The sequence below is a fragment of the Mandrillus leucophaeus genome, unplaced genomic scaffold (assembly GCF_000951045.1).
Source record: "Mandrillus leucophaeus isolate KB7577 unplaced genomic scaffold, Mleu.le_1.0 Scaffold183, whole genome shotgun sequence".
Taxonomy (NCBI): domain Eukaryota; kingdom Metazoa; phylum Chordata; class Mammalia; order Primates; family Cercopithecidae; genus Mandrillus; species Mandrillus leucophaeus.
In genome coordinates, this window is record NW_012101843.1 from 2654078 (window position 1) to 2675865 (window position 21788).

The following is a 21788-nucleotide window of genomic DNA, read 5'->3' on the forward strand; positions in this document are numbered from 1 at the left end:
GAGACGGGGTTTCACTGTGTTAGCCAGGATGGTCTCGATCTCCTGACCTTGTGATCCACCCGTCTCGGCCTCCCAAAGTGCTGGGATTACAGGCTTGAGCCGTCGCACCTGGCCAGACCAAAACTTTGAATCTTAACTAAATTTATTAAAGCGGGATTTCATTTTTAGCTAAGATGTAATTTCAAATTTACTCCCTTCTTCTGCCAAACTCTTAGTCACAATTAGTTACTAGTTGCATCTCTTGAAAAAGTCAGACAGTACTATATTTGTTATTTTAATTTCATCCATCTGTTGGTTAAAATATATATCAGATTTTTAACTGTGCTAAGGCTTTTCTTTTGTAATTTAATAGACTTGGTGTCTAGCTGAGTCTAAATTCTGTGGCTTGTATTTGAGTTATAGTATAAATATGTTAGTTTATAACTCCCCATTATTAAATAATATATTTTGACACTTAAGTATTCACCATTCATTCATTTCATCCATTTATTCCCCCACATGGTAAGCAGTTATGAAAATCTATTTGCTATTTAGGGCACTAATGGTGGGAATACCCAGAAAAGAATGCACACCCTCAGGGCTGTCACTCTGTTGAGGGAGACTGACATTTAAGTGTCATGTTTTTGTTACTCTGTTAATATGGTCTTCACTTCCCTATGTGGCTTACTTATAACTTCGTCTCTCTTAGAAAGTGAACTTCAGAATTTTTGCACGTGTTCCCTACAATTTGAAAAACTGTGTACCCCTTTGTACATATTTGAGATGATAACTACGCTATATTAGCGAAGTTTAAATAGTGGCACTATTCAAGCAAAAATTTAAATGATGACCAGAAATATGGAATTTCTGGCATACTGTAGTATTTCAATAAAATGCATCACTTTTAAATTTATCTAATAGAATCTAAATGTCATTATTTAAAAGTATAAAAACAAACTCCCTTAGTGATTGGGAATTTTAATTATTTTTTCTTTGAATATTTATGTCCCATCTGTTATCCCTTTGAATTTTATCCAAATGTTATGTATTTTTATCTTTAAAATCATTTATTGATCATCTATCAAACTTTTCTGCCCCAATAATATGTAAATAAATTGAAATTTAAAATGTTTTTCCTATGACCATAAAGCTCAAAGTGTTAAAAATAACTTACGGTTTGAATTACTTTTCCAATTATTATTGGTGCACAGTTGATTAGAATAACATACATAGATTAAAATTTTGATTAAATTCACTTTGTATCAGAAATTTATTCTTGAATGAAATGAATGCAGCTGTCTCCTCTCTTCCTCCATTAGTTCTTGTGTTTGGCAAATCTCTTCCTGTTTTGAGATTTTGTAGATTTTAAGTGCTTAGACATAAATGTTCAAATATATAAGTTAATTCTAATGGAAATTTTGTGGTATCAAAATCTTCCAAGTTATATGTCAAAAATCACTAGTGATTTTATCATCAAGCATCCGTCAGTTAATACTTCTGTTAGGTTCTTCAGTTTTATTGAAAGCAAAAGAATGGAAACTACCCAACTTGCCAAAGGATTTGTTACCTAGTGCTTAACCATTTATTTTCTTAGCTTCTAGGAAGCATATCAAAAAGGCTTTCACAAGGCTTACCAAATGTCTTGTATCAGTTCCTCTCCCTCTCTTCATAGGTACTTTCTTTAAAAATCTGATATATTCAGAAGCAGTTGAGAAAATAGAAATACTATTAATTTTAATATAGCTTTGCTAATTTTTTTATTACAATTATGTCTTTAAAATGTATTTTTGTGAAAACCTTTAGGATGAAGGTTTAGCTTGTTCAGTTTTTAGAAAATATCTCCTTGTTAACAAAGCCAGTCTCCATTGTCAAACCAACTAACCATAACAAACTTGCTTTGAATCATAAAATTTTCCTCTGTTTTAAATTTCAAATAAACAGATTACCAGATATTTTGGATACTATGAAAACCACTGAGGAATAAATTATAGAATGTATACTGAAAGATACTACTAAGGTATTTGAGATGAAAATTATGTGGCTCAAAAAGAATTACAGTAATTTGTCAATTTTTATAATTAAACATTTCTGTGCTGCTTGTCACATTAGATTAAAAATTAAAATATGAAGCAAGGGATATGAGAAAAGTTGTGTTATTTATTTATTTATTTTTGAGACAGGGTCTTACTCTGTCACCTAGGCTAGAGTGCATTGGCACCATCCTGGCTCACTGCAGCCTCGATCTGCTAGCCTCAAGTGATCCTCCCACTTTAACCTCCCAAGTAACTGGGACTACAGGCACATGCCACCATGCCTGGCTAGTTTTTGTATTTGTTTTTTTGTAGAGACAGGGTCTCACAGTGTTGTCCAGGTTGGTCTTCAACTCCTGGGCTCAGGGGATCCCTCAAGTGATCCGCCTGTCTCAGCCTCCTAAAGTGCTGGGATTACAGGCGTGAGCCACTAGACCTGGCCTGTTACTCCCTTTTAAATGTGTGTTCCTGCATCTTCTGATCTCTGATTTCAGCTATTAGGTATAAATAAAAGGGAATGAATCAGAAATAACTTTACATTTTTATTTGGGTAATTAATGAAAGAGATACCTACTGCTTAAAACTACTCAGTTTGACAGCATATCTTTTTGTCAGTAGGAGGTAGAAATATTAAACTGTTGAAAAACTATAGAATTGACTAATTAGAATAAAACTTTAATGATATGATCTGACAACATAGATTTTAACTACCGTATTGAGTAATGCACACTCAATCTAAAGTAATTTCTATATAGTTTTTATCTGTGACTTTTATATAGCACAATTTGAATGACTTGGCAGTCCCAGAAAGTATTTCTGTTGTATTTAAAGGAATCAGCCTCCCTAATTGATATTGTTCCAGCTCTCTAAATATGCTTTTTCTTCCAGCTAATAAATATTCAAGGAATGAGTTTTGAGAATTACTTATATTTAAACTCTCGGCTCAGCACAGTGGCTCACACCTGTATTGTCAGCACTTTGGGAGGCTGAGGCAGGTGGATCACTTGAGGCCAGGAGTTTGAGACCAGCCTGGCCAACATGGTAAAACCCCATCTCTACTAAAAAATACAAAAAAAAATTAGCCAGGTGTGTTGGTACATGCCTGTGATCCCAGCTACTTGAGAGGCTGAGAATCACATGAGTCTGGGAGGTGGAAATTGCAGTGAGCCAAGGTCGCACCACGGTACTCCAGCCTGGGTGACACATCAAGACCTTGTCGCTCATAAAAAATAAGAATTCTTGAAAAAATATTTCTTTTTATCTATTTTTTTTTAACCAGTGTTCTCTTTGCTTTGCTTTTATCGTACTCCCTCCCTAATAGCAATGTGTTCTTGGACAATACTGAGTGGAGGTGGGACTGTCGGGGGAATGGTTGTTAAAGGAAACTTTAAACAACTGCTCACAGATTATGATATGTTAGAATGTTCCAGCAGGGGCCAAAATATTTTAAACTCTTTGAAAAATATGTGACTGGAAAAGACAAGAAGCCCAGTAATGGATAGTTTATGGCACCTCAGTTATTCTTGAATGCTTCCCTGAAACCGTTTTTTTGGCTTATCTGTTTGTTTGGGTCCCTAGAGTTTATTATTCCTTGAGGCTGTGTATCATAAATTCTGAATGGAGGTGAGATTTGTACTTTTTTTGTGGCGGGGGGAGCTGGAAGGTAAAGAGGAGAAGGGCTTATTTTGAAAGGGAAGGACGTACATATGGAAGGTATCTGTAAACAGATTCTTGGAAAGTCTCCCACTGTCTCTTGTGTACCTTTAGAAAGAAAGCAAAAGAAAGACAACAGAAATGCTCTTTATAGTTTATTTATTTAATAGGGAAACTGTTTAATTGCTGAATGAGAATGATTTAGAAGCTATGTGGAAAAAGTTCCATGGGAGGCATTAGATAGGTACAGTGAGATTTCCAGCAGATAGTGATAACTTTGGACAAAGTGCTAAATAGAAAGATGAAAGGCGGATACAGGAACTTCAGGGTCATAATACTAAGAACATGCAGCGGGGGGACAAACTGCCCCCCTCATCTCACCAGCTCCTGAGATGGTTACTGCAATACCATAGCTCAGTAATTTACGTTGGAACAGTAACTGAGACATCAAAAAAAGATTAAATTATGTTCAGTGACCTGGTTAAGATGAAAGAAGAACTTTATGGTTTATTTTAGGAGGATTTTTACAGAAATAGTTGATGTAAAACAAATTTTATTGCTTAAAGGTGTAAGTTTTAAAAGCACTCAAAGTTTATCTCGAAAATCCCCTTAGGATGCCTCTTCGTATGAGACAGCACTTTAATTCTCAGATGACAAATTAAGGGTATACTTTATTTTTGATAAAATGATTTTTCTCTTGATTTCAGCATTATTCCTTATGTCTGTTATGTAAAACACTATGTTGAAAAATCTGAGTTAATTTGGCTTATTCTAGCTTAGTGTTTCTCCAGTGTCATTCTCCAACCAGTATCAGCATCACCTGGGAACTTTTTAGAAATGCAAATTCTTGGGCCCCTTTCAGACCATTGAATTTGAAACTCTGTGAGTATAGCTCAACAGTCTTTTCTTTTCTTTTTTTTTTTTTTTTTTGACACGGAGTCTCACTCTGTTGCCCAGGCCGGAGTTGCAGTGGTGCGATCTTGGCTCACTGCAAGCTCCGCCTCCTGGGTTCATGCCATTCTCCTGCCTCAGCCTCCTGAGGAGCTGGGACTACAGGCACCTGCCACCATGCATGGCTAATTTTTTTGTATTTTGTTAGTAGAGACTGGGTTTCACTGTGTTAGCCAGGATGGTCTTGATCTCCTGACCTCGTGATCCGCCTTCTTCGGCCTCCCAAATGAGCAACAGTCTTTTTTTTTAAAAAGCCCTTCAAGTGCTTGTGATACATGCTGAAGTTTGAGAACCACTGGCCTAACTTCTGTCTGAATTACTTCTGACAGTTATTTTTGAATTGAGAAACTCTGGAGTCCATAGACATTAAATGAAATAGGGTTGGGTCAAGAATATGGATCTATTTCCAGTTTTAAATAAAGTATTTAAATTATATGACAGTATCTCTACTAAATACAGGTGTAAAAATTTTTAAAAAGATGTGAACAAATTTAATCTGTTCAAATATAAGATATGAATATATATGTCCATAGATCTGATAATACATTGCGATGGAGTAAAGTTTAGGAGTGTATGAGTGGTTAATATTTGAAAATTAATTAGTGTAATTTATATTAACAGAATAAAGAAAAATCATGACCTTAGTGGTTGTAGAAAACGTTGCTGGTAAAGTTTTTTTTGTTTTTTTTTGGGTTTTCTTTTTTGAGTTGGAGTCTCACTCTGTCGCCCAGGTTGGAGTGCAGTGGCGCTACCTTGGCTCACCACAACCTCTGCCTCCCAGATTCAAGCGATTCTCTTGCCTCAGCCTCCCAAGTAACTGGGATTACAGGCATGTGCCACCACACCCGGCTAATTTTTTGTATTTTCAGTACAGATAGGGTTTCACTGTGTTGGCCAGGATGGTCTTGATCTCCTGACCTCATGATCTGCCCGCCTCGGCCTCCCAAAGTGCTGGGATTACAGGCGTGAGCCACTGTGTCTGGCCTCTGGTAAAATTTAATACCAATTTATGATAAAAACTTGTAGCAAATTCGTAGAGGCAAAGTTCCTCAATGCAATAGAGCAGCCTCTCTCAATCTTCTTACTCTGGAGGAACCCTTAAGATAATTTTCAGGTCTCAGAGAACCCAGGCAAAGAATTGCTATACCTCCAGTTCACATATATTAAGCTAATCAGTAAGTTGTGGATGTGATAAGTTAATAATAATTGTCAGTGCTCTTTTGACAGGAGAATATTTTTGTCTTTGCATTTATTTTGCCCAACTTATTAGCCCGCTGTTTGTGTATGTGGTTGCTCCCTACTCCCCAGAAAGGATCTCCACTCTTATGCAAGTCAGTACTTTAGGCAGAGGAAACCTCAGTTTTTTTCTTTTTTAAAATTTTCTGCTTGATTTCTTTTTTCACCTGATCAAAGTAGGCAACTTATTTGTTCTCAGTTGGGCAGAAGCTTGAAATAAGACAGGAACCTTTACCCAGGTTCACATTTGTGTTGAAAGAGGGGGAAAGTATTGTTTAATTTTGTGTTTTAGTTCTTCCAGGTGGTTTTCGAGAATGCTTCAGAGTTGCTGGTATCCTTCCTCACTTTCAAGCCCAAACAGTATTACAAGGTTTCCTTTGCCACATGGTTTTTCCAGAGAGTCAGTTTTCCTTTGAAATCCAAATGTCTTGTCACTTGAAGTCAAAACATTTTTTTAAAACTTGTTCAACTGGTTCATATTATTTTTAAAAGTCTGCTAAGAGGCTAGCTCCTGCAGTCACTCTTCATCTTCAGAGCACTCAGTAAAGGATGGCCTACAATTTTCTTGAAAGTACTTCTGTAATTCAACTTTCAGCTTCAGCGTTCTATTGAGAATACCTCCTATGCTGAGCCACTGGATTTCTGTATGTAGCAGGGAGATTTAGGTGCTCAAGTATACTGGTCTGTGTTTAATAAAGCAAATCATTTTTAAACATCATTCAAGATTTTTTTTTAGTAGTGATAGGGTCTTACTATGTTGCCAGGCTGGTCTTAAACTCCTGGCCTCAAGCAGTCCTCGTGTGTTGGTCTCCCAAAGTGCTGGGATTATAGGTGTGCGCCACTGCGCCTGGCCCATTCAAGACATCTTAAATTTCATTTCCAAGGATGTTTGATGCTAGTACTGCTCTGAAAAAAGCAATGTCATGATTTTTTTTTTTTTTTAAACAAAAGAGGTAAAACCTTGCCGTGAGCCAGCCATTAATGGGGAACATCACTGTAGATGCCAACGCAGTTTCTCTAAGATGGACTTCTTGTTTCTAGATATGAAGACACCACATTGAATATGTCATGCCCTTTGTTTATGGTAGTTTTTTTGCAGCACAAAAATTATTCTTGAAATTCAGCATTATTTAAAAAAATTTACAAGACATATATCGTGAAATCTGTTGGTTTGTCAGCCTGGATAAACAAGCTGTTTCTCAGTTTATTAAACAAACCTCTTAGCATCATGTGACATGTCATCAATTTGTCAACTTATCATACTGTTTGAGAGTGGAACCTTTTCAGTTTCTCATGCTGTGCATTTTACTAACTGTCATTTAACATGCTGACATGATTAGGTTCCCATCAGTGGTGTGATTCTACCCCCTATACCCCCTTTTTGGACAATAAATTCTGCTACTAATAACATGCTTTATGAGCCTTTTCACTGAATGTGATTTAAAAACAAAAACAAAAAAATGAAGAGCTTTACTCTGAGATTCCAATAAGTACCTGACTTGTCCAGTAGCTATGATTTCTGTTTCAGTGATTTTTCAGTTTTGCTGGAGTCATACATTGTTTGCCACAGATGCTGCACATTGGAATAGGACACTTTGGATTACTAACCTAGGAAGTTCATTGATAAGTAGTTTTCACTGAAGTATGATGGACTGTTCTCTATTTCTTGCTGTGCTGGTGCAGTAAAATGGCCCAGAAGATTATAGTTCTTTTTTACTTGCCTTATTAGAATTGTTCCTGGGCCTAGGTTTGGAATTCTCTTCTCTCATAAATTGTATCTTCAGAAATCATCACACTGGACTGTCAGACATGTGTATAAGACATAGATGCTAATATGTTATAAAACTAAAGGGAATAGTAACTGAGAAAGTTGAGAAAAATATGAAAACTTCACAATATATTTTACTTTTTTTTTTCTTTTTTGAGACAGAGTTTCACTCTGTCATCAGAAATGGAGTGCAGTGGCGTGATCTCGGCTCACTGCAACCTCCGCCTCTCGGGTTCAAGCGATTCTCCTGCTTCAGCCTCCCGAGTAGCTGGGACTACAGGTGTGTGCCACCACGCACGGCTAAATTTTGTATTTTTAGTAGAGACAGGGTTTCATCATGTTGGCCAGGATGGTCTCGATCTCTTGACCTTGTGATCTGCCCACCTTGGCCTCCCAAAGTGGTGGGATTACAGGCGTGAGCCACCACGCCCGTCTACATTTTACTTTTATTGCTACATAATCCATGTTTTGCAACATTTCAGAGTGGTAAGAGGCAGTTGAATCTTGGTATGTAAACATTCCTTGTTTAGAATGAATGTTTTCCTTAGATTTTCTGTTATACCAGTAGAGCTTGTTTGGTCCTGTAAGTTAGTGGCACTGTGTGAAGGAAGGTGGGAGGATGTAATTTGGGAAGGGAGCTGCTGACATTGTCAGCCTACTGTGCTTTTGTTTGTGCCATATAGAGCTTACCAATTATCAGTGGCCTAACTGCCCCTGTTACATCAAAAACGGATAGTGGCAGGTTGGGCACGGTGACTCACGCCTGTAATCCCAGCACTTTGGGAGGCCGAGGCGGGTGGATGACTTGAGGTCAGGAGTTTGAGACTAGTCTGGCCAACATGGCGAAACCCCGTCTCTACTAAAAATACAAAAATTACCTGGGTGTGGTGGTGCATGCCTGTAGTCCCAGCTACTTGGGAGGCTGAGGCACAGGAATCGTTTGAACCCTAAAGGTGGAGGTTGCAGTGAGCCGAGATCGTGCCACTGTACTCCTGCCTGGACAACAGAGTGAGACCCTGTCCCTTAAGAAACAAACAAACAAACAAAAACAGATAGTGCCCTCAGCAAAGTGAACATAGCCCTCGTTGCACACTACCACATGGTGCTAAAAGATTCCTTATGAAACCATTAGTTTGGCTGTTCAGTAGTTGCCTGTTACTGTGAGCACTAGCATCACATGGTGTAAGAAGTTAAAAAAACGTTTATTTTTTAAAATCACGATTTCTTGTGAAACCCTAGGGTTTTGTGGAATGCTGGTTGAGAAACACAGTGGTAAGAGGGTAACTACAAAAACCTAGATTTAACATCAAACTTAACGATGAAATAGCAAATGTGTTTTCTTTAGGTCAAAAAAGACAAGGATACCAATTGTCAGAACTTTTGTTCTGTATTGTACTGGAAGTTTAAGGAAGTAGTAACATAAAAATTGGAAAGGAAGAAGTAAAACCATAGATGACGTGATTAAGTTTGTAGAAAAGCTAGAAGAATCTGGGAACTATTGGAATTAATAGGTAAATTCAATAAGGTTACCAAAGAAAGATCAATCTACAAAAATCAATTTCTACAAATTTACAATAAAAAAATAAGAAAGTGAAATAAAATACGAAAGGCAGCACACCAAAACTCATCCACTAATTAGGAAGAAATTTAGCAAAGATGTTTTCTTTGCTGAAAACGAAATCAAGTCTTTAGTTGTAGGGCATTATTTATGCACTCTCTATAAGCACTGTTTCATTTTTCTTTTTAATTCCTGATCTGTGAGGAAGGGATTTGCAGTTTCTCTTGATCTTTTGTTGCTCATCACTCATTTTGATCCAGTAGCTTCCCCTTGGCAACTTGATAGCTGCATTTTTGGCTTTTCTGTTTACAAAGCTCAGTGAAGATGGTTAGGCTTTCATACATTGATTATTACTTCTGTCATTGATTTTGTTCTGATTCCAATAATTCCATTTATTTTTAATTTAAAAACAGTAATACAAGGCTAGTAATTTTTTTTATTTTTCTTGAGCGGTAGTCTTCTTTGCTTATATTTTCAGGTTAGGTTGGCCTTTTGGTACTTTTGTGTTTGATTGTAATGGGGGAAAAAAGCTTTTAATGTAAAGGAAACAAAGGAACATAGATCAAATTTAGATCTATGATAATAGAGAATATGGAATAATATTTTGAAAGGCTCATACTGGCTGTCCTTAGACAAGTAAAACTACACTAACCTCCATTATTCCTTCTAGTTTAGGCTGTGTGCTTCCAGCTCCATATATCCAAAAGTCGACTGCACTGCTCTCCTCCGTCTTTTCTTAGCTACCTCTTTTCTTTTTTTTTTTTTTTTTTTTTTGAGACGGAGTTTAGATCTTTCCCAGGCTGGAGTGCAGTAGTGCAATCTCAGCTCACTGGAACCTCTGCCTGCGGAGCTCAAGTGATTCTCCTGCCTCAGCCTCTTGAGTAGCTGGGTTTACAGGTGTGTGCCACCACGCCTGGCTAATTTTTATGTTCTTAGTGGAGTTGAGGTTTCATCATGTTGGCCAGGCTGGTCTTGAAGTACTGATCTCAAGTGATCCACCCGCCTCAGCCTTCCCAAGTGCTGGGATTACAGATGTGAGCCACTGTGCCCAGCTTGGCTAACTCTATTAAAATTTTCTTAGCTTACTCTTTGTACATATACTAGTGTATTACCATACCAATACATTGTATATGTTATAAGCTTACACAGAAATAAGAAATGAAAAAGAGATAAAAAGTAAAATATACTATTTTAAAATAATTTTTTAAAACAGTATAAGAAGCTCTTTTCCTGACTGAAAGCAGTATGATTGAATGAGTGCTGTGTCAAGCATCTTCATTTAGCCTTTTCTTACAAAGCGATGAAGGTCTCATTTTAAGTTTAATTTGTTTGGAACCTTGGTTTTAATTGATGCCTTAGCAATAAAGACCCTTACAAAGATTTATAGATCTCAAAGGAATGAATGTGTGTATGTATATGTTTGTGAATATATGTTATATGTGTGCGTGTATATATATATAAAAGTTTCCTATTGCTGCTGTAAATTACCACAAATTTAGTGGCTTAAAACAACACAAATTGGTTCTCTTCCAGTTTTGGAAGTCAGAGGTCCAAAAGGCAGACTCATTGGGCTAAAGTCAGAGTATAGGCAGGTTTGGTTCCTTCTGGAGGCTTCAAGGGGAGCATCCCTTCCCTCTGTCAGTTTCTAGAGGCCACCTGCATTCCCTGACTCATAGTCCTTCCTCCAACCTCTCCTGTTGTCACGTCTCTTGCTATTCACTTGGACTCTCGTGCCTCCCTCTTTCCCTTTTAAGGGACACCTGGAAATCTGCAATAATGTCTCCTATTTAAGGATCCTTGGTTTAATCATGCCAATGAAGTCCCTTTTGTCATGCAAGGTAACACAGCCACAGGTTGATTTGGGTGTGTATATTTTTGGAGGGAGGGTATGCATTATTCATTTGGGGGTTATAAATCATTGTTAGAAAATTATGACACTGATTTTTTTAATCCCGACAATTTGGCTAGTAAACTCCCATTTAAAAAAAATATGTCGGTGGCTCAAGCCTGTAATCCCAGCACTTTGGGAGGCCGAGATGGTCGTATCACGAGGTCAGGAGATCGAGACCATCCTGGCTAACACGGTGAAACCCCGTCTCTACTAAAAAATACAAAAGCTAGCCGGGTGAGGTGGTGGGCGCCTGTAGTCCCAGCTAATCGGGAGGCTGAGGCAGGAGAATGGCGTAAACCTGGCAGGCAGAGCTTGCAGTGAGCCGAGATCCGGCCATTGCACTCCAGCCTGGGCGACAGAGCGAGACTCTGTCTCAAAAAAAAAAAAAAAAAAAGTCAGTTTGGCCGGGCGCAGCAGCTCATGCCTGTAATCTCAGCACTATGGGAGGCTGAGGTGGGCAGATCACGAGGTCAGGAGTTTGAGACCAGCCTTACCAACATGGTGAAACCCCGTCTCTACTAAAAATACAAAAATTAGCCAGGCGTGGTGGTGCGCGCCTATAGTCCCAGCTACTCAGGAGACTGAGGCAGGAGAATCGCTTGAACCAGGGAGATGAAGGTTGCCGTGAGCCAAGATCGTGCCATTGTACTCCGGCCTGGGCAACAAGAGCAAAACTCCGTCTCAAAAAAAAAGTCAGTTTATGCAAAATATATCAAAATGGATTATAATTTTTAAATTACCAACAATTTTGATTTTAAACTCAGGTTTTGTCTGGAAGACTTTTTAAAAAATTATAAAACAGCACTCAAAGTACTATAAAACTATCGAAGTAGACTGGGCACAGTGGCTCACGCCTGTAATCCCAGCACTTTGGGAGGCTGAGGCAGGTGGATCATGAGGTCAGGAGATTGAGACCATCCTGGACAACATGGTGAAACCTTGTCTCTACTAAAAATACAAGAATTAGCCTGGTGTGGTGGCATACACCATAGTCTCAGCTACTCGGAGGCTGAGGCAGGAGGATCACTTGAACCCGGGAGGTGGAGGTTGCAGTGACCCAAGATCGCGCCACTGCACTCCAGCCTGGTGACAGGGCGAGACTCCATCTCACAGAAAATAATAAGTTTAGAAAATAGTTTATCAAATTTTTAAGATGTGCAGATATGACAGTTTTTATTCTTATACCTTTTAAACTCAGAAATCACATAATGATGGAAATACTTCCCGGTCTTTTTCAAAATGCTCTTTCCATGGCATGAATTTATTTCAAAAAGCAGTTACTTTTACACATCATTAAATGCTGGCTTTACTTTGAAGGAACAGATGGCTTATTTTAATTATTTTTAAAATAATTGTTAGCAAACTATAAATAGCTGCTATAATCGTAGAATATTGAGCAGATTTGAAACATTTTGCCTTTTTGTAAGGAGAAATTTGTAATTCATTTCTTACAGCTTTGTGAAACCATTGTAAAATGTCTACCTTTGAAAGGTCTTTAAAAAAAAAATTCGCCACAATCCATCTGATAGCAGGCCAGTCTCACTGTGTTGTGGAATCCTGAAAGTGAAGGAATGAGTGAGGCCACGCCTGCTGGGCCCTTTGTCATGTCCCAGGCCTGCCTCAGGATTCCTCCATGCACATCACAATTGGAAATGTGGATGCCCTGACATGAAGTGAAGGAGCCACTCTTGTCAGTCCATATATTCACTATTAGTAAAGCATAACTTTTTCTCCCCCAAGACAGAGTGTTGCTCTGTTGCCCAGGCTGGAGTGCAGTAGCACAGTCTCGGCTCACCGCAACCTCTGCCTTCTCGGTTTAAGTGATTCTCCTGCCTCAGCCTCCTGAGTAGCTGGGATTACAGGTGTGTGCCACCTTGTGCGGCTAATTTTTTGTATTTTTAGTAGAGATGGGTTTCACTATGTTGGTCAGGCTGGTCTTGAATTCCTGACCTCATGATCCAGCCGCCTTGGCCTCCCAAAGTGCTAGGATTACAGGCGTGAGCCACTGCGCCCAGCCTAAGTAAAGCATAACTTTTAAATGGAAATTAAAAACAATTTTAATAAGCGTTCTTAAGAATCATCCTGAGGTACCCACTTTTGTGCCCCTGGGGTGTGTACACCCCATGTAGGAGACCACTGTGCTGTACTGTAGCTGCCCGGCGTTTCCCTGTATTCTAGTTATCATGTCATCATTCAAGGTCTGTCCAGTTTTCTCTTTCATTTCTTCTGATTGAGGATGTTTTCCTGACAGATAGTTGTATACTTAGCTTTTTTTTTTTTTTTTGAGACAAGATCTGGCTCTGTCACCCAGGCTGGAATGCAGTGGTATGACCACAGCTTACTTGCAGCATCTGCCTCCTGGGCTCAAGCAGTCATTCCACCTCAGCCTCCCAAGTAACTGGGATACAGGCGCATGCTACCACACCTGATTAATTTTTGTATATATGCATATTTTTTGGTAGAGTCGGAGTTTCGCCATGTTGTCCAGGCTGGTCTCAATTTCCTGGGTTCAAGCAACCTGCCAACTTGAACCTTCCAATTTGCTGCGATTCAGGTGTGAGCCACTATGCCTGACCATATCTAACTTTGTAGCTTGTATGTTTAGCTTCTCCCCTCTATTGGGAGCTCTTAAAGGCAGAAGTAGTTTGCATTTTATTGTATCTCATTGCAGTACTCTCAGCACATAATAGTTACCACTAAATATTTGAATGAATAAGTGAATGAATTAACAGCAAATGCTCAATGAATGGTTCTTTTGTGTGGTGTGTTAGGCTTATGTCGCTATCTGCTGTCTGTACCTTCTAGTTTGGAGAAGTGGTTATTTAGTTTTCCAGGGCCTGCCTGAAGCCCAGTGAGGTTCAGTAACCTGCTCAATGTGAGGGAACTTGGAGCATGGGTGTTTTTTTTTTTTTTTTCTTTTGAAGAGTTATTTTTGTTTTGGATAAATGACATATCTTTTTGTACAAGAAGTAAAGTATAATAAGGTATAATGAAGGAGTCTTGTTCTCACCTGTCTTGCCACTCATTTTCTCCCCTCTTGTGCTTCCTACAGGTAACCTCTTTTATTTGTTTCTTGTGACTTTCAGTGGTTCTTTATGCAGAAACAAAGTTCAAATGTATACTTATTTCTGCCCTTCCCTGTATACAAGGTTTCATAGTGTGTATGTTTTTTAACATACATATTTTTCTCTTATTTAAAAATACTTTATTTTTTAGAGGAGTTTTAGGTTCACAGCAAAATTGAGTGGAAAATACAGAATTCTCATCCATTCCCCTCCCATCCCCCCGCCCCCCATGGCTTCCTCCACTATCAGCATCCTGCACCAGAAGAGTACATTTGTGACAGTTGATGAACCTATGTTGACAAATGACCACTCTAAGTTCATAGTTTACATGAGTTCATTCACTCTTAGTGGTGTTCTTTCTGTGGGTTTGGACAAATGTGTAATGGCCTATGTCTACCACTATAGTTCTCAGGGCTCTGCTTGTTCATCCTTCTCTCCCCTGCAACCCTTGGCAGCCACTAAACTTTTTTTAATTTTTAAATTTTTATTTATTTATTTATTTATTTTTGAGACAGAGTCTTGCTCTGTTGCCAGGCTGGAATGCAGTGGCTTGATCTTGGCTCACTGCAACCTCCGCCTCCCGGGTTTAAGTGGTTCCCCTGCCTCAGTCTCCTGAGTAGCTGAGACTACAGGCACCTGCCACCATGTCCAGCTAATTTTTTTGTATTTTAGTAGAGATGAAGTTTCACCATGTTGGCCAGGATGGTCTCAATCTCCTGACCTTGTGATCCTCCCGCCTCGGCCTCCCAAAGTGCTGGATTACAGGTGTGAGCCACTGCATCTGGCCTGCAGCCACTAAACTTTTTATTGTCTCCGTGGTTTTTGTCTTTTCCAGAATGTCAGTAGTTGGAGCCATACAGTATGTAGCCTTTTCAGATTGGCTTCTTTCCCTTAGTAATACGTATTTAAGGTTTCTCCATATTTTTTTCATAGCTTGATAGCTCATTTCGTTTTAGCTCTGGATAGTATTCCATTGTCTGGATATACCACAGTTTATTTACCCACTCAGCTACTGAAGGACATCTTGGTTGCTTCCAGCTTTTGGCAATTATGGATAAAGCTGTAATAAGCATCCTTAGTGGATTTTTGTATGTACATAATTTTTTGGCCCATTTGGGTAAATACCAAGGATCATGATTGCTAGATTCATCAAATGGTAAGAGTGTATTTAGTGTTGTAAGAAACTGAAAACTGCTGAACTGTCTTCCACAGTGGCTGTGCCATTTTGCACACTCTTCCTGTTCCTTTGCATCTGCTCTAGCTTTTGGTATCTACGTGTGTGTGTGTGTGTGTGTGTGTGTGTGTTCATTGGATAGGCATGATACATATGCGTTTTAACTTATCACTTTGTCCTGGACATCTTTTCAAATTAGCACATAGAGAAATTTTACATTTACTTTGTGAACATCAGTATAGTGGAATGGATGTGCTGTGGTTAATCTATCTTCTGATTATGGACACTTGGGTTATTTCTAATATTTTCTTTTTATAAACAATGCTACAGTGACCATAAGTCACTTTTCTTTTCTTTTTTTTTCTTTTTTTTTTTAAATTTGAGTTGGAGTCTTGCTCTGTCACCCGGGCTGGAGTGCAGTGGCGTGATCTCAGCTCACTGCAAGCTCCACCTCCCGAGTTCACGCCATTCTCCTACCTCAGCTTCCCGAGTAGCTGGGACTACAGGCACCCACCACCATGCCTGGCTAATTTTTTATATTTTTAGTAGAGATGGGGTTTCACCGTGTTAGCCAGGACGGTCTTGATCTCATGACATCGTGATCCGCCTGCCTTGGCCTCCCAAAGTGCTGGGATTACAGGCGTGAGCCACTGCGCCCGGCCCATAAGTCATTTTTCTATGTGGTACTGGTATTTCTGTAGGATAAGTTTCTAGAAATAGGATTGTTTGGTGAAAGTTGAGTATCTTTTCCTATGTTTAAGGTCATTTTTGTAATCTGCACGTTTCTGTCTTTGGGTCATTTTCTGTTAGTTTTTTTTTTTTTTTTTTTTGAGATCTTTCTGTCTCCCAGGCTAGAGTGCAGTGGCATGATCTCAGCTCTCTGCAGCCTCCTCCTCCCAGGTTCAAGCGATTCTCCTGTCTCAGCCTCCCAAGTAGCTGGGATTACAAGCATGCACCACCATGCACGGCTGATTTTTTTATTTTTAGTAGACATGGGGTTTCACCATGTTGGTCAGGCTGGTCTCGAACGCCTGACGTGAAGTGATCCCACCTGCCTCAGCCCCACAAAGTGCTGGGATTACAGCCGTGAGCCACCATGCCTGGCCTATTTGTTAGGTTTTTGAAGCTCTTGAAATGTTAGGAAGAATTAGCTCTTGGTGATATGAGTTGCATATATTTTTTGTCAGTTTATCTTTTTATTTTATAGAGCAATGAGTTTCAACTCCGTTCTGATTTCATAGTCTATGGCTCTTCGTCACTATAATTATACTACCTGGAATAATACATGTTTTTCATTCCTGAAGATTTATGTACATGTAACTATGATTTAATGCATCTAGCATTTTAAAACTGTCTTCTAATAACAGTTTCTTCACTTGATAGACACGGCATCAGCGAGGAGATACGCATCCTCTAACCTTAGATGAAATTTTGGATGAAACACAACATTTAGATATTGGACTCAAGCAGAAACAATGGCTAATGACTGAGGTAAGAATTTAGTTGATTATCAAGAGAGATTTCCTGTAACTAGAATTTTTTTTTTTTTTTTTTTTAAGGCAGTCTTGCCTAAAAAAAGAGTCTTGCTCAGGCTGGAGTGCAGTGGCGTGATCTCAACTCACTACTGACTCGGCCTACCGAGTAGTTGGGATTGCAGGCATGCGCCACAATGCCAGGCTAATTTTTGTGTTTTTAGTAGAGATGGGGTTTCACCATGTTGGCCAGGCTGATGTTGAACTCCTGACCTCAAGTGATCGGCCCACCTTGACTTCCCGGAGTGCTGGGGTTATAGGCGTGAGCCACCACGCCTTGCCTAGAATGTTTTAATATGGTGAAATCTGATAATGCTTTTTACTTTTTCTTGAAAGAAATGTTGTAGGGTCTTTGTTTTTTGAATGTACACATTTGTAAGATTGATTTGTTGGTTTTCACTTAATTTTATGTATCTATTTCAAAATGTTAAAGGTAAGACTTCTGTGTAAAAGTTGTAAAGAAGTCATTGTACCAGTTCCACTTATGTTTTTACAGATTAATTAATGCTTATTTTGTATTGCCAGATTTATAATTTGTATGCTTGTAAATTGAATTGTTTTTGTTTTAGAAAATTTAAAGCATAAGATACTGCAGGGATAGGAAGATATTTTGTTGCACAATTACTGCTGTTATGGCTTGATGTGGAAAAAAGTCGTGAATGCTGTGTATGAACACACACCAGTTGAAGAAACCCCAGCACAGTCAGTGACCATGCTAATTTGGAAATAAATAGCATTTAAAAATTCAGATGTTCACTGCTTTTGAATTTAAATACGAAGTGAAAACTAAGAAGACTACTTTCTAGGACCAGAGAGAGATTCTGGAAACCAAATGTAAAATTCGTAACATATAATTCATTTTTTTTTTACCACGCAAAATATAGGTCTTGACTTTTATAATGTAGCATGACCATTAATTAGCATAATTGTAGCTCATTGTATTAGTGATATACAAACAATGGTAATCCACATTTAAATTTGCTGGTTTAGCTAACCTTGAGAGTTCATAGACTACCAACATATAGTTAACAATGACTTTGATCATTTTACTATTCTATTCTCCCTTTTTTCTTCTTCCTGTGTTTCTTCTCTCTCTCCTTTCAGGGTCAGGCTGGCAGCTGCAGAAGAAAATATATAGGGTTGCTCTTTTTGAAGAGCTTTCCTTCTGATACTAGCTGTACAACAGAACTGACTAGAAACATAATTATATTCAGTAATTCCTGCATTCCTACTCAGTTTCATTCTCAAGCTGACATAGGTAAAGTTCTTGTATGCACTAGTCTGGTCCTTTTCAGTTCGTTACACAGCTGCCAGTGCCAGTTGATAGCAGATGGGGAAGACCATTGACTAGTACGGGTAATGTCTCTCACTTTGTAATGCCAATATGTGATAAGCTATACTTTGCAGGCGGAGTGGGCGCTACTCAGTTCACTAGGTGTTTTATTGATTCCTACCCATTTTGACTTCTAGAAGAATATGGATTCAGCTTTTTTCAAAGTAGTTGTGATAAAATAGTTTATTTCTCTTCAAAGAATTTATGTAAATAAAACACAGTTTCTTTTATAAAAAGTGAACACCATGCTGATCTACTCTTCTGGAATCCTGGATGTCCAGGATTTTAGGCCTGCCAGTTTGTGTTCATAAGGTACTTTTAATTTGCCACTGTATTGGCTAGTGTTGTATTTTAAAATAATTAGTAGAATTAAGAATGTATATATGGGCTGGGCGCAGTGGCTCATGCCTATAATCCCAGAACTTTGGGAGGCCGAGGCAGGTGGATCACCTGAGGTCAGAAGTTCAAGACCAGCCTGGCCAACATGTTGAAACCCTGTCTCTACTAAAAATACAAAAATTAGCTGGGTGTGGTGGTACGCGCCTGTAGTCCCAGGTGCTGAGAGGGAGGGAGGCAGGAGAGGGAGGCTAAGGCAGGAGAATCGCTTGAACCCAGAAGGTGGAGGTTGCACTGAGCTGAGATCACGCCACTGCATTCCAGCCTGGGCAACAGAGCAAGACTCGTTTTTAAAAAAAAAAAAAAGGGAACGTATTTATGTTTCCATTTGTTAATATACTCCAATTGTATCACTGTTACAGGCTTTAGTCAACAATCCCAAAATTGAAGTAATAGATGGGAAGTATGCTTTCAAGCCCAAGTACAACGTGAGAGATAAGAAGGCCCTACTTAGGCTCTTAGATCAACATGACCAGCGAGGATTAGGAGGGATTCTTTTAGAAGACATCGAAGAAGCACTGCCCAATTCCCAGAAAGCTGTCAAGGTAATCTCTCTCTTCTTTCTGTGTCTTAATATAATTTGAATGAATAATGACTTCTTGGTTTTAAAAATATCAAACATTTTACAATTGTTTTTAAAGCTTCCATTATATACACATGGGGTTACAGTGAGCCACTTGAAGGTTTGAAATTTGTCTTGTGTCACCAAGCAGGAAAGGGAGCAGCCATCTCTGTGTAACTTTGACGGGTTCCTGTTGCTGTTGCTATATGATTGTTTGATTGTTCAGGATATTTCTGGAAAATTTTCCTCAAAGGCAGTAGAGTTTCTCTTGTAAGCTGTGTTTGTAAATAAGAGTGTCTTCTATAATAGTAGTAGATGTTCCTTACCTGAGGAACTAGAGGCATTAAAACACAAAAGTATTGGTTAATAACCTGGCTATTTTGAAGTCCTAAAGAGGCTACCTATGAAAGTCCTACTGGTACAGATTACATTTCCAGTTTAAATTTGAAACTCACTGGGGAAAGCTGCTTGTTTTCATTTGTCACAATTGCTAAGGATTAATGTTAACTTATCAAGCAGGTTCATTCATTTGCTATTAGAAGAAAACTTGGCCTTTTCTCTCCTCTGCTTCTTGGTAATGGAATTATACATGTCACATCTTCTGGTTTTGTACCACAAGTCCTTGAGGCTCTCTTTATTTCAGTTTTTTTTTTTCCTGTTCTGTTAATCCATTGTCAAGTTCACTCACTTTTCTTCTTCACTTCCAACTTGTTAAGCCCAGTTGGTGAATTTTTTAGTTGTATTTTTCAGTTCTAGCCTTTCTTTTTAAATTGTTCTTCTGGTTTCTGTTTCTTTGCTGAATTTCGTTTTCTTTTTTTTTTTTTCCATTCGTGACAGGTATCTTTTGTTACACCCTTGAGTATGATTTCTTATAGCTGTTTTAAAATTCTTATTCTAACAGCTGAGTTATCTTAGAGCTGGTCTGCAGTGACTGTCTCTTTTATGGGTCATATTTTCCTGTTTCTTCATATATCTAATACACTTCTGTGGGTCTTAGACCTTGTGAATTATATTAATATGTGTAAAGACTCAGGATTCTGTTACATTCCTCCAAAGAGTGTTTTTATTTGTTTTGTTTTGTGGTTAAGTGGGCAGTTACTCCAAACCTTGTCTACCCTACAGCAGGTAGCATATGATATGTCTCTTCTGTTCTTTTAGCCTTAGCCCTTTTGCTCGGAATCTTTTTCCATTCATGCATAGCCCAGGGTAGCTAGGCTGACTTTTTCCAAGGTTTCCTTTTTCACTTTCCAGTTGCTGTGGTTGCCCCATGCTCTGTTTCCTGGTTCTTCAATGCAGAAACACTGAGGATTAGCTAAAACACTGAGGTTTAGCTTCACAGGGCACTAACTGTGGCCTGCCCTCAGTGCTCTTTCTTTCTGAGTATAGACCCCCCCCCCCCCTTTTTTGCCTGTTTTCTTTTGGTTGCTTTTCAGTTCCTTTAGGTAGTTGGATTTTTTTTTTTTTTTAATCGGAATTTCACTCTTGTTGCCCAGGCTGGAGTGCAATGGCACGATCTCAGCTCACCACAACCTCCGTCTCCTGGGTTCTAGTGATTCTCCTGCCTCAGCCTCCTGAATAGCTGGGATTATAGGCATGCATCACCACACCCAGCTAATTTTGTTGTCAGGCTGGTCTCCAACTCCCAACCTCAGGTGATCTGCCCGCCTGAACTTCCCAAAGTTCTGGGATTACAGGTGTGAGCTACCACGCCCGGCCTAGGTAGTTGATTTTTAAAATGTCTTGTCCAGAGTTGATAGTGTTTTCTGTGGGAGGTTGGATCCTTTAGGAGCTACTTGGTCATTATCAGAAGCAGAGCCCTCCTAAGATTTTTAACTTAAAAGTGTCTCAACTTAACCTGCACAAATGTTGTCAATAAAGACATGTCACCAAAGTTGATACTTTGTGTGCTTTATAGTGTGTTGAATTCAGTGGGACTACTGAATCCTAGACTAACAGTTGAGTGCTAGGTGTGTTTCCTGCATGGCTGTTTTCTCCCATTTTGGTAGGGGCTTTCCTGTTACTATATGTGGTAGGCTTTTCATTACATTTTAAACTACAACAGTGCCATAATCTGATAATGGCTTAGTCCATCTTAAATAATTTTGTGATGTAAATTTAGTTTGACATCTGTCTTTACTGGCTCTGTTCCCTTACTTAGAATTAGAGTAGAAGGGGTTATGAAAGCACACAGTCGGTTTTCATTTTCAGGCAGGCTTTATTTCCAAATTGTTTGAAACCCAAAATTTTTGTTCTTCTTTAAAAAATGTGAAGATATGTTGTAGCCTAAAAAATTCCTCAAGTAGTTCTTCGGCACATCTACATTAAATCTCATCTGTGTTGCTTCCTCTTCAGTTCTTGGTGGAGATACAAATATTATTGTAATTTTGTTGATCATACAATGCTTTGAAGAAGTGTGCAATACAGCACTAGCAGGGAACAAAAAGGACTGTGCAAAAAGCAAGAAAACAAGAGAATGGAGAAAGCCAGTGACTGTTTCAGATTGCTTGTCCCTTCTTAATTGTTATGTGGGGATTTTCTAACAAAGTAACTGCCAGTGCAGTCCTGCTAGGCCAGTCTGCATTTGCGATGTAATACATTAATTATAAGGTGATATATTGAATTAGCTACTTTTTAGGGTTCCTTTTTTTTTTTTTTTTTTT

The 21788-nt window shown here is 38.8% G+C and overlaps 1 protein-coding gene across 2 annotated transcripts in view; it reads left to right on the forward strand.

Moving 5' to 3' along the window:
• The window catches only part of GTF2E2 (general transcription factor IIE, polypeptide 2, beta 34kDa), a 101911-nt gene that overhangs the window by 26760 nt on the left and 53363 nt on the right, over positions 1–21788 (forward strand). For both annotated transcript variants that reach the window (XM_011977730.1, XM_011977731.1), the window contains exons 4-5: positions 16689–16796; positions 18929–19111. In XM_011977730.1, the coding sequence (XP_011833120.1) occupies positions 16689–16796; positions 18929–19111 (291 nt within the window). The remainder of the gene's footprint in view (positions 1–16688; positions 16797–18928; positions 19112–21788) is intronic.